The 13,339-nt window shown below is 40.5% G+C and overlaps 1 protein-coding gene across 1 annotated transcript in view; it reads right to left on the bottom strand.

Annotated features, from left to right (window-relative positions):
• LOC134670582 (kinesin-like protein Klp68D) overlaps positions 1 to 13,339 on the bottom strand; it is a 44,989-nt gene that overhangs the window by 6,598 nt on the left and 25,052 nt on the right. Inside the window, exons 5-6 of the mRNA XM_063528383.1 lie at positions 11,905 to 12,098; positions 181 to 345 (exon numbers count right to left, since the gene is read on the bottom strand). Of these exons, the coding sequence (XP_063384453.1) occupies positions 181 to 345; positions 11,905 to 12,098 (359 nt within the window). The remainder of the gene's footprint in view (positions 1 to 180; positions 346 to 11,904; positions 12,099 to 13,339) is intronic.

Genomic DNA, 13,339 nt, shown 5'->3' with positions numbered 1-13,339 from the left:
AGAGCTGTGCTAACGGGTGAAAAAGTGTGGAGACCTGGATGTGGATGTGGTGTGGATGGACAATGGAAATTTTAAACTTCAGGTGCTTCATATATGCTCGGCAACGCGCTCCCTTCCCATACGTATAAGACAAGTCGGCTCAGTCAGGGGCTCGTCTCACAATAGGAGTTGTGCACTCACCGGTAGGGCACATGAGGGCTGTTCTCAGCGAGTGCGGAAATCACATTTCCCAGCGACGACAGCGCCTGGTTGATGCGAGCCGCTTCCCTGAGCCTCTCGCCGCCGGCACCGGTCTTGCGCTGCCGCTCGCTGCCCGCCAGGTCGACCAGGTTCAGCTTGCCGACGCTGGAAACAAATAATACCGGGTTATAAAACAGGGTTATTAACAGTAACACTTGCTTGACCATCGGTTGACTTCTGCAGATGGTCAAGCAAGACGGGTTATGCGAACCCGTGCTTTATTTTTGTACAGACAACAAAATAGAAGCGGATAAAACAACGCGCCAAATGAGATACATCTGTACAGTTCGCCGAGTTAGCGCTCAAAATTATCTATCAGTCTAATTGTTCTACACGTATAAAGATAAACCTATATTTCTTTTTATTAAGTTATTAGAGGGTGGTAGATATTTTTGACGCGTGAGTTTTGATGCTGACTGTACTAATAGGAGAACCTAAGAAAATGCTGTAATGTAACTAGTCTACAAGGCGTTTACAAAAATTGCCAGTTAACAGTGTTTATGTATTATTTATTGTTTGTATACTTTGTATGTATTATTAGGCCATGAATAGTTTATGTCAGCCATGCTTACTAGTAGTAAGACAGATAGATACATATTTCGCTATGCCCTTTTATAGAGCACGCTACGGATTGGGAAGTTCTGCTGTAGTAGACGGGAAAATCAACGTTTCTCAAGCTATGTCCTATAAACCCTCTGCCGGACAGACTTCGATAGCATTTGCTGGGACTTCAGTAATCACAGTGACCGTGACCGGTGGAACTTGCAACGTCGAACAAGGTACATAAACAAAGGTATTCTCGGTTGGCCACGCTTCACGTTTATTTCGACTTTGAGAAGCCGCAGTTAAAACTTAAAACACCTTTTAACCCGTGGAGCGCTCCAGTATTACCGTAGTATGGAACTCCTTACTCCTATACTAACTACTATCACACGTGTGACAGTAGGGCGCTCCACGGGTTAATTAACATAATATAACACTCACTCATTGACACTGACATTTTACTGCTCTTGTGTTAACTTTCAAGTTGGAAAACACTCAACTCAATACTGTAAACACTTTTCTTCTATTCTACAGTCCGTATGTACCTATTTGTAATCACGAAATATTCGGGATGTGTGTACCGCGGTCGAACTGAAGTCAAACTATTGTATCTCGCCCGAAGCCTTAAAATATCTATGACGTCAGTCGTTAATTAGGATGTTTCATCATTTTCCATATGAACATTGAACACATCAAGTCTATTAAGCTACCTGATTTTACCTACATTTTACGATAAATATAAACCAAAACAACTTAGCTATAGCTATCTTCATATTGGAAACTATTATTGCGATGAAGTCCATATTTTTTAGATCAATTGATGAAAAGTTTCAGTTGATGATCTCAACTCATCAACTGAAACTTTTCATCAATTCAACATCAACAGTCGACAACGTAAACACATCATTCTTAACGACTTCCAATATCGATATTTTTGGATCGAAGCAGACGGGCGTGTAAACTGCAAGTATGGACATGGTATATCAGGTATATGGGTCGTCCTTTTATGAGGGGATCAGCTAATCCAATGCAGTTTGATGTTGTTGACCCGCGGCTCTATATTGGCCATTTCCTTTCAGCTTGCTTCCGCGATTTCCGTCTGTTGGGCCCTTTTTCATAACGTTTGATGTCTGTTGTCAAAATTTATGGACTATATGTTACTGAAATAAATTATTTGAATTGAAAAAAATTCAGGCAAAATTCAAGTGTGCATAACGCTAGACGTCAAAGAATTTTCAGAAGTCTGATTTAGGAAGATTCGAGTAGGTAAGATAAGTAGGTTAGGTGTAGATATAATCTAGTACCTACAGCGAATCGTGCTGCCAATGCCAACTTACACAGGGACGATAAGCGCGCTGCCAACCTAGGAATTGTTATTCAGGTCAATCCGATATCTTATTTAGGGACATATGAAACTTGGCGAAATTTGCTGTAGGAGAAAAAATAGTAGATTCAAATATTGGTCACATGTATTGTGTGCAAACTTTTCAACATTTTGCACTAAGATGAAATTATCATTATTGCCAGTTTACGCTCGACCGAACTGTTAATAATTGCTTTAACTAATGCATTATAATAATGTGCGAGATGACAAGTCCCGCGGGTTTTCCACCGCGAGCGGAGCGGACTCATTAAGGACTTAGTTTAACTCGCAAGACTAAACTACGCTTGGTACACTGTAGACATTACTGATCGCGTGGGGTGCAAATCAAATAGTTTCTCGGAAGCGAGTGTAGACTGTGACGCACGTCGGGCATTGGTTCATGCACACTCGCATAGTTTCCTTCAGGAATCGCGTCACTCGTCATATTTTCGTTTCAATACAAAATGCCACGATGAGCTATTTCCTCAACGGTGACCGTGAATCAAAAACTGTAAATAAACATACCATTCAAACTTTATCCTCATTGTAGTGAAGTAGCAGTAAAATCGCGGAGTACTACTAATGACGAAGAGTAAATATTGACATCGTATCTAAACAAACTCGTGGGTCGAAAATCAATTGACATAGGAAGTAGTTATGTCATCTATTATAACACCTGTCCGAACACAATAAAGCCTATAACCGCAAGGCCGCGCGCCCACGCGGTTCAACCGAACATCTCTGAGTCAACTGGGACCCGACTGAGATTGGACGTTCCGTCCTAGCGCAGGCGCGGATGCTGGATTCGATTATTGAGACACCTTGAGCTTGGACAAGTCTAAAACTAGACTAGAGCTTTATCGATCCTGGAAGTTTAGTGTTTACATTAGCATTTTGTTTGAGAGACAAATTAAGATTTTAGTGCCATAAAACTGGTCGTTATTCTGAGATTTCTGCGTAAAATAAATCACGTTTAAAAAGCTAATCAATTTCCTGGCGGCCCGCCAGTCTAGTGGACGGTAAATTACAAAGAGTGTAATGTGTTTTTGACTATAAAAATAAAAGGCAGCTTGTCGTCTGACTGACACGGCTGCTGTCATTTCTTTAGTATATGTCGAGCACATACACATTAGGGACCGGTCATCATCAATCAGAGTCCCTGCGAGTCAGAGACACTGCGGCAGATAGGACGCTGCTGCTATCTAAATAAAAAAAAATGCTGCTGAGCTGACAGCGTGTTAAAGGCCAGAGCACACCGGCTGTGTGTGGCACATGCATCCGGTGTGCACAGGTCTTAATTGTGGACGTGTAGTCAGCGTTACACGAATGTAAAGATCAAATTATTCTTTGGACGAGCTTACTAATAAAAATAAAAACTGCTTGTGAATCGATAGAAGCCATGACCCTCGCAATGCGCCCACATATGTTTTGGCTTCCTAACTCGGCTAATGGCCTTATATTATGTGCGGAAGAAAGATGAAGGAAGATGCATCAATTATCATTGTAATGCATGACTCATTTTACCATTATGCCTACTTTAGATAAAGGCCTTGTAAAATAAATAATGGTAATAGGTACCATCGTTCCTATTCATACTGTAAACTCTATATTTCGTTTTTTTTAGCATTAGAAAAAAGGTAAACAATTGTGATAAGTCTTTTAATTGAAAAACACGTTTTAAAAATAAGTAACGGAAAATATGTAACAATTTTATGAATCTAATTCGATCATTTATATTCTTCTGCTTTCATAAGTAATAGTTACTGATTTTTAAAAATCGTTTTTCATTTAAAAAACATGTCAAGATCGCTTACCTTTCTTACAAGTTCTTTTTAATGCTAAAAAAACGAACTATACAAACGATTCGCAAACCCTATTTCAAAGACATAAAATTCACCGACGGTCAGTTTTTGTGTGTGTTGCTTACAAACGGAAAAATGCATGTTTGAAGTGGTTAGCTCGAGGTCGCATTACCAACATCAGGCGATATGCAGATGGCCAGACCATATTTGTGCAAATCATTCGTTGAGCGTTAGTTCGCTGCTGGAATCTTTGATTTCCGTGTGGTACAGCCAACATTTATAAACAAGTGTTTTTTATTATTTGCATTATTGCATAAAGAGGTTGTAAGTATTTACAACGTATATAATGACGTAATGACCGCGACTATTAACTTAACAAGTATCCACTGCAACACACTTTAGCTAACCAATGATTAACCTACTCTAACTCATCTCGTTGCAATAAGTTTAATAATCATCATATGATGTGCCTTGATGATACCAGTCAAAGTTAGTTTTTCTACATTTATATTATTTACCTAAATATTTTAAGATTTTTAAGTATAATTATATTATAAAAAACGAAAATAAAAACTAATGAGTAATCGAGTAAATTGCAGCACATTTATTTAATGTATGTTTAAAAAAAAGTAATGAGTAATAATGCAGAAAATTGCAGCACATTTGGTGTCGGGGCGGCGGCGTCCCTGAAGTGTGTGCGAATTGTTGCCGATAATGCGACGCCGCGAGGTCGGGAGTCAACTACAGGATTATCGTTTAACCACTTAACACACTTGTAGTTTTTCCCGATAAAGTCTTTTATAGGTTACAAATGGCTATACAGGTAGATAAACATATAAACACTGAGACGATCGCGACGCGTAGGCATGCGAGCTACCACAGTGGACGTGTGAAAATTGGTCGAAGTGGAAATTATCTGCTAATCGAATCTATTCGCGTAATCTAAGTCTAACTAGGACTTTTTCCCTATAAGACTAAGGTTTCCTATTTTGGGAAGACACTTCCATCACACAAAAAAGAAAACAAAAACAACTTGTGTTTAACACGACGTCGCAATTGGCTTTCAGCATAAGAGGCCTTATGTTTTATTACTTTTATCAGAAATAGACCGTCGATAGTGCACTCAATATAGGTACATTGTAAGTGGTTACTGTTTTCTCGATTTACGAGTGGATAGCAGGCGTTAAATTGAGTGCTGCTTAGATTAGGCATCGCTGCGATCCACCGGACGTGAATTAACCTTCAGATACGAGTATACAGCAATTATTAACCTAGATAGGTACTACTAAAAAACTACTGAGCAAATAATTTAGATACGATGAAAATTTTAATCGGTTCAATATATGGCAAAGTTCAGACCTTCCGACTCTGTACCTATGTTGGTATCAAAAGCATAAAGTAGAAACGAACAATTTTTTCTTTCAAAGGTTGTAAGATGAGACAAAGTTCATCATGTAAATAGGAATAGAACTATCCATTTGTACTCTTTCGCCGTTTCTTCTTCCTACGAGTATATAGGCTTGTATTTTTTATTTATAAGCTAAAAACACTACGCTGCTGCTATGGCAAATGGAATGCATTAGCTTATTTTTTCATTACGTAACGTTAATGGCTACACCACACGTACCTATTTATTTATACGGCGAGTAATAACTCCTAACATGTGCTCTGCTCAATTGTAACCCCATTACAGTAATGCTGCTCATTTTACTATCGATTTGGGCGCGACCACCCGCCGCGCTGAGCGTTTAACATAACGTTGGTGTCACTTATCGGTTATCATATGTCGCGTAAGTTGACTAATTAAAATTGCCGTTAGAAGACCTGCCGCGAAAAACTACATTTACTTACATGTGTTAACTGTGCAACCTGTACAGCTTGTAATTCTTGGAATTTTGTATTTCTGTCGGTTACAACTTTGTTTATTATCATTATTTTTTTAATCAAAAATAATAATCTACAGGTTAGGTTGCTTGGTAACGTAATGGTGCGTGGGTAACATGCGGAAAATCTGGAGTTCATAATGAAGAACGGACAAGTTTTGCCAACTCTACCTACAGTACAAGACAAGTAGGAAGTCGGACGACATTTGCCAAATATGGTTTGTTACGTTAGACTTTGCAGCCCGTTCAGCGACGTCGGTGGCGCGTGGGCAAAATGCGGAAAATCCCAGTTTCAACGATCGACGACACTTGCCAAAAATGGGTTGCTTAGTGGTACACCCTATAGCCTGTTTGGTAACTGTAGCGAGTGGGCAATACTCGTACCGTAGAATGCGGAAAATTCGCGGGCAGGTGAATGTCGAGCGAGGTCGGTGGAAGAAGAACGACCTTCACGGTACGCCGCCCCCTGTTGTTTGCTGAAAACGACTACATCCCTACCCTACATCAGTGGGTTGAAGAGCTACCAACTGCGCCGAGTAGTAATTAAGGAACAAGTAACAACCTAAATAGAGACCAGAACAGGTGTCTTGCATAGAGAGGAAACAGAATGATTAACATGGTTTGTGACCTGCCGCGTTTGAACATCGGTTTTGTTAGACGGTGACAATTCTATACGTAATTTGTTATGACAGGGAGACGTTGAATCGTTCAGAAAGGAGACATCGAAGTGAACAAAAGGACTCGCATTGTCAAAGGATGCAGTAATTTACTTAGCCCGTGTAGCATGATTAACACTGCATGCAAATTGTGACCAAGTAGCAACGAGCACGTCTGCTAAATACACAACACAAACATCATTTCATGTTCATGACCATTCTCTTATCTCCTTGCAGTAAGGTGTAAAGTGGGCAAGCTGGTGGAAACGGTCGTTGACGGACATTTACTTAGGTACAGGCATTTGCAGACACTATTAATACTAATTTATGTCCGCGTCTTCTTCGTCAGTGTTTGTTAACGTATAAAATCACCTAAGATGCCGGGGTAACTTTGAAATCGGGGCAGTTTTGAAAATCGCTAGTATCTACTAAACTATAGTAGACGCAAACCAAACTGGCGACTGGGGTCGTAAAACTTCTCATTCACACTCGCGTGGTCGTAGGTAGGGTGAGAGAGATAGTGATATGGCTCCAGTCGTCAGTTTGGTTTGCGTCTACTATAGAAGCACCTTCCATTGTAGCAACAGTATGCAAGATGCCATGATAAGTGTTGCTAAAGTATGAATTGCTTCTGGTTTAGTAGATATTACAGAGCTTTCAAAGTTACCTCGATGTACGGTATCATCATCATCATCATCATCTGAATGATAGAGTCGAAAAGTGGTAGACCACTTTCTTGGCTGCCTGTACCTTGATCCAACTAAGTAGAAAACTCCTATGCCGAAATTCTGGGGCGCGCAGTTTAAAAATGGTTTATCTCTAACATACAGCCAAATCGCGTTTATAATGATATTAGTAGAATTTACGTAACTAGCTCAGATTATTATGATTTGTTTCCCAAACGCCCAAACGAGGCACCAGCGGCAAACCGCTGATTACCTTTGTTTTAACCGACATTGCACAAAACACCGCGTGTTTGCCAATCGTTGTGTAAACACTATACAAACACATGAATATTGGAGTTCCGCTGTTGGTAAAAACATTGGAAAAACTTGTAAGATAGCGCATACATTTATACTTACGTACTATACTCATATCGATTGATATCTTGGAAAATTGAAAGTGTTCAAGTGGGCAAGGGAGTTTTCACTACTTTTCACAAACATCTTATAATGACGTCTAGATATGCTGCGGTATCCTTTATTAAGCATTTTGAATTATAAACATTAAAATTCGGATTAAGTATAAATTCGTTTTCATTGGCCTAACGTGAAAATTGTTATTCGGGAAATCATATGTCAACTCTATCGCTCATATTGCTCTATGGAAGTGACAGGCTCGCTGCAATATCAATGGTCGCGCGTAAAGTAGCCAAAAAATTACCTACAAACCTCCAGTCCTCACGCATGAAAGCGGCGCAACACGAGCAAGATGAAACATCCAAGAAATATGTAAACAACAATATTGTAAAGAGCGCCTGCCATAATTCTGAGCCCTTCGTTGGCTTGTTTTTTTGTTGCCTGAATAGGTTTCTTCTAATATGGACTAATCTTATAAATTAATTGTGGCAAACGCAAATGCCACAATCAGTCAATGGCGGAACCATTGTTTATGTTTACTTTACTGTGGTGCGCACGCGGCGCGTCGGAAGCGTGCGCCGTGACTTCCCGATCACACCGACATACTGACTGACAACTAATTAGACCATTGCAATATCTAATGTAAGAATCTGCATAGAAATGGGTCTTTCGTTAATCAGATAAGCAATAAAGGGTTTAGAGTCCGTTTAAGCTAATCTTTGCACCGATTGAACAGAAGGATTGGTTTAGGACCAGTTGCACCAACAACAATTAACAGACTGATCAACGTCACGCAGCTGAGCTAAACTTCCCATACAATAAAATTCAGACGGTTTGGTGCAACCTACCCTTAGACATTTAACATTAGTGATGACATTGCAAATGCCATGCAGAGTAAGCTTGACCCGAATCTACACATAGAGTAGAGTCCACCGCCGTCACGCTTCAGACCTGTGGTGTTGTTGAAGTGTTAAAAGAGTGTGTGAGTGGTAAAAGAGCATCCGAACGGTTTCAGAAAGAGATTCTGCCACGCGATAAATTTTACTAACATATCATAAGGGGTCATCCATTAATTACGTCACACGTTTAGGGGGAGGGAGGGGGTCAAGAAAATGTGACATGGGGGAGGGGGGAGACACAAACTTTGTGACGTCACTTTAACTTCATCAGTAACCGAAATTATTTTTTAAATTATTTTATTCGCTGTACATTTAAATAACAAGTTTTTAAAACGATAATCGTTTTTATTCTTTTAATTTTCTTTCCTAAGCAGTTTTGGGTTATAAAATTACTAATATTTATATCGTCGAAAATATTTTGATAAAATATTAATAATACTTAGGTACTTACTTAATTCGATTTGGCGATTTCGTAGAAAAAATGTGACGTCACACTAGGGGGGAGAGGTTTGCCAAATGTGACCAAATGTGACAAGGGGGGGGAGGGGTCAAAAAACCTAGAAATTCGTGTGACGTAATTAATGGATGACCCCTAAGCCTGCAAACGACGTAATTCAAAAATCGTTCCTCGGTAACAGCACTGTCCGAAACAATGCAATGACTAGGTGCAATAATATCTTGCAGTGCGACGTACCGCGTAAAAATATGTGGCACGCTATTACTCGTATGGTGCTACAAATAAGTGTATCAGATATTTTCGCGCACTTTATATCCATGAAGTGCGCGAAAATATATCCATACTTATTAGCAAATTAGTATTTATTTATTCGTATGGCATTCATTATGAGTCGTTCCACAGTTTTATTTACAAATTAATGTCTAGGTTCTTCACCCATTGGGCTGCGTTATCAGTAAACGCTATTAAGTCCAGAGGGTCACCAGGGTACATTCGTTTTGGGCACTCGTGAATTATATGGTGGATAGATTGTATAGGCGCACCGCAATCACATTCCGGTGAGTTTTTCCACCCACACCGAAACATAAAATCGCCAGATCGACCGTGCCCTGTGCGAAGTCTATTAAGCTGGCACCATTCCCGTCTTGGGGCCGAGAAGCCTTTGGGTCTTTCAGTGGGATTGTAATCGCTGTAGGCTGTAGGCAGGTTGGAATTCCATTCCTCCATCCATTTATCTCCGATGTTGAAGTTATCCTTCATTAGTCCGTGTGCCGTTGAGTACGACGGGTGGCGGGATTTTAGGCGTTGTCTGGGAGGGTACATGAATTCAGGATAGGCTGGCAGTTCTGGATTTTTAGAGATTTTGGTGGCTTCGCTGAGCAGGGCTTGCTGTCTTCTGAGGTGCGGTGGGGGTATGTGGCTCAGTGTTGGTAGCCACTGGATTGGGGTCGACTGTATGGTTCCAGATATGCAGCGCATGGCTTTCCGCAATTGAACATCTACCTTCTCCACGTGGGCACTATTAAGCCATACGGGTGCACAGTATTCCCCAGCAGAGAAAACCAAGCTGAGGCCCGTAGTCCGGAGTACATCTGCGGTAGCTCCCCATGTTGTTCCGGTCAACCTATGCAGGATATTGTTGCGGGTTCCGAGCTTTTTGCTTAGCTTGCTTAGATGGGCACAGTACGTCAGAGAACGGTCAAGGGTTACACCAAGGTATTTGGGCTGTGGGTTGTACACAAGCGCTTTACCATCAAACGATACTGCGGGGTTGTATGAAGCTAGTTTGTTGTTCAGGTGGAAAGTTGAAATCTCCGTTTTGGACGCGTTCGGAACTAGTCTCCATTGTTTAAAATAGGTATTCAGCAGTTGTAAGTCTGAAGTTAGTTGTGCTTCCGAGAAGTCAAAGGATTTATGCTGGTGAGTTAGGGCGATGTCATCAGCGTAAATAAATTTTCTAGACGCTGTTTCCGGTATGTCGTGGGTGTAAAGGTTGAAGAGTAAGGGTGCAAGTGCGGAACCTTGAGGGAGGCCATTGTGGAGAGCAAATTAGTAAAAAAGTAAGAGTAAGTACCTCGAATAGTAATCTTCATCGTCGCTCCATACATCCTTCCAAAGGTCTATCATTTTAATAACAATAATATTTCAGTCACAAGGACAACGTTAATGTATAATCCACCAGGAGGGCATGACTCTACTGAAGGTTGCCTGCGTCCTGACGTGTCAGCTAGGATAGCATCATCTCTAAATTGGGTCATGCCCAGTCCAGTAGCTACCCACTCACTGCCACTTTAAAATGCCTAGTTAAGACAATAGCATGATGATATCTTCTATAACAGCGGTCGGCAACCTTTTAGCAGCCAAGGGCCACATAGTAGTTAACAGAGGTGACGCGGGCCGTACTTTGTTTATATTTATGAGTTAATGAGACACTGTCGTTTGTCACTATTACATACAAAATAGCCAAGGCGACTCTCGGGCCGCAAGTGACATGTTCACGAGCCGCATGCGGCCCGCGGGCCGCAGATTGCCGACCACTGTTCTATAACAATGACTTACATACAGATTTTGGTGACAATAACATTGTTCATCATCATCATAACTTAAGAGCTTTGCTCTTGTCGGTGGAGCAATCGCCAATCATTTCTTTCTTGTGCCAGTCTTTTAATTTCCACATACGACGCATTATTTTTTATTTGGCTAAAATTAATTTGGTTTGGCATTTATTTGGTTTTAATAACATTGTTATGAGTATGATTATTTATCTAGTAGGTAATTATAATTGCCTACATAAAGCGTGACGATATGTGACAGCCAAATAATATTACGGATTTTCTAAGTCAATTAGATAAGTAGCAATAAAAATAGATGCCAATGCCAATTGTTGAGATGTTAACACGAACTCGGAGAGCAACGATCCATCTCATGAGTGTTGGGATGAGTAATTAACTTGTGTTAATTAAAACTAAATTAGCTGTCTGCGTGAGTTTCATCGGGTCGTGATACGAGGATCAATTGGATTGGATCACGGCCAATTAGGTTTTGTTTCAGTCCGGCTTCACTAATTAAAAAATTCAAAGAAGAAAGATGCTTTGCTTAGCGAGCTGCATGAATCGATATTCCTTGGGAGCAATCATAACCAAGGCGTAAGCAATTTATGACGAATTAGACTCAAGACATTATGTTCTATTATTCTTGATGTCTGAATGGGGCATAAACTCAGAATTAGGTGTTGTTTCATCCGTTGCAAGTCATATTGACGACCTCTCTAGATTCTATCTACACTTAATCTAATCACACGTCCTGGTCCTCCGATACATGTTTCGTTTTGAAGCATCATAGCTCCTGATTGTCACCGGTCGCCAAATAGTTGTAACTTTGATTTTTATAGGGTTCCGTACCCAAAGGGGTCCCTTCATATCACTAAGACTCTACTGTCCGCCTGTTTGTGTTAAGAGTTTAGAGAATGGTGTAGGTACTGACCGGATGCGGTTGCTGGGCTTGTGCTGCGACTCCACCGTGACGAGGAAGACGGCGTGGGACCTGGAAGAGTGCTCGTTCATGTCGGTGCGGCCGGAGGCGCGGACGCGGTTGCCCGTGCGCAGCGCGCGCGCCATCTCCGCGGCCGACTTGCACACGATCGAGGTCATCTCGGGGATGTAGAAGCCGTTCAATTCCTGGTGGACAACAAGGATAAACATTCTTAAAAAAGCGGTAAACATGATTAACATAACAGTTTTGCAGGTCTACAGGGTTCTATTCTATTCTATATATTGACTTAAAGCCTGTAGCGAAAACAGATATATGCTTTACGCTGCTGAACAAACGAAATTGCCTCTATGCCGCCCCCAAATATTCGAGTCCAGGTAGCTATGGATTTTTATTAATCTTGCTTTTGGAGATTCTATTGCGGCGGCGGCTCCCATAGTTGTACTGAGAATGTATTGTTTCTAAACGCGGCTGTAACTTTGCGAATTATCACTAGTTTTATCCAGTATTCGCATGAATTAGATAGCTAGCCGATTATGAGTACGAGCTGTATAGGCACATCAGCATGTATGTATAGTTTATCACGTAGTTTTGAATAGGTTCAATGTCCAAGAGGTGCCAGAAAATAAACTTTTCATGATACTCAAATAAAATAAAGAGGGCACCTTATTTACCTACCTCGGAGTTTTCATGAAAACACAATTTAATCCATCTTAGTATCTGTTTATAAAGCCTTGTTTCGTTGCGAAATTATACTTACCAATCGCTGCAATCAGTTATAAAAAGTAATGGCTTCTGTTTTTGTCATTTTCGTTGGAGCTTGGCAAAAAGTAAACACAAACAGGGCGTTCAGTCCCGAGCGACTTGATTGTTCGTGATGTTGTTGACCCAATTCAAAGTTTGTGAGTCAATTGATGAGTTTCAATACATATTAATAAGTGGATTTATTTCTCAGTTATGTAAACTATAGGAATATTCCTTATTCAAACAATTGTTATTGAAAATTCACAGTTTGACAATTCGTAAATCTTATTGCAAAGACAATAATGTCAGTCCTCGGTCTGTTATAATTGAGCTTATATATGGGGATTCCATTTTTTTCGCTCCGCCATCACCAGCCCGAAACGAAAAGTTCACCTGTTATTAGTTCTACCTACTAACTACAAGAGAGTTGCTGTGTACGGTGTGCGAGTATACCTTGCTTTATGGCTTAGTAAAGCAAACGATTGGTCTATTTTATTGGCTTCATAAATTTCATAATCATAACGTTGTGTTTTGAATAACCTGCCTTCCCCATATTTGTAAAGCAATTAGCGAAATATTCAGGGCACGACATAACAGACAACCTTGATCCTTAAAGAGCCATGGAAAATGCATATAATTGCACTTCACAACGTTATAATGTAAACTGAATTACTTATGTCTGATT

This window comes from Cydia fagiglandana, chromosome 14, assembly GCF_963556715.1.
Source record: "Cydia fagiglandana chromosome 14, ilCydFagi1.1, whole genome shotgun sequence".
Lineage (NCBI taxonomy): Eukaryota > Metazoa > Arthropoda > Insecta > Lepidoptera > Tortricidae > Cydia > Cydia fagiglandana.
This window is presented reverse-complemented; position numbering and strand designations above follow the sequence as displayed.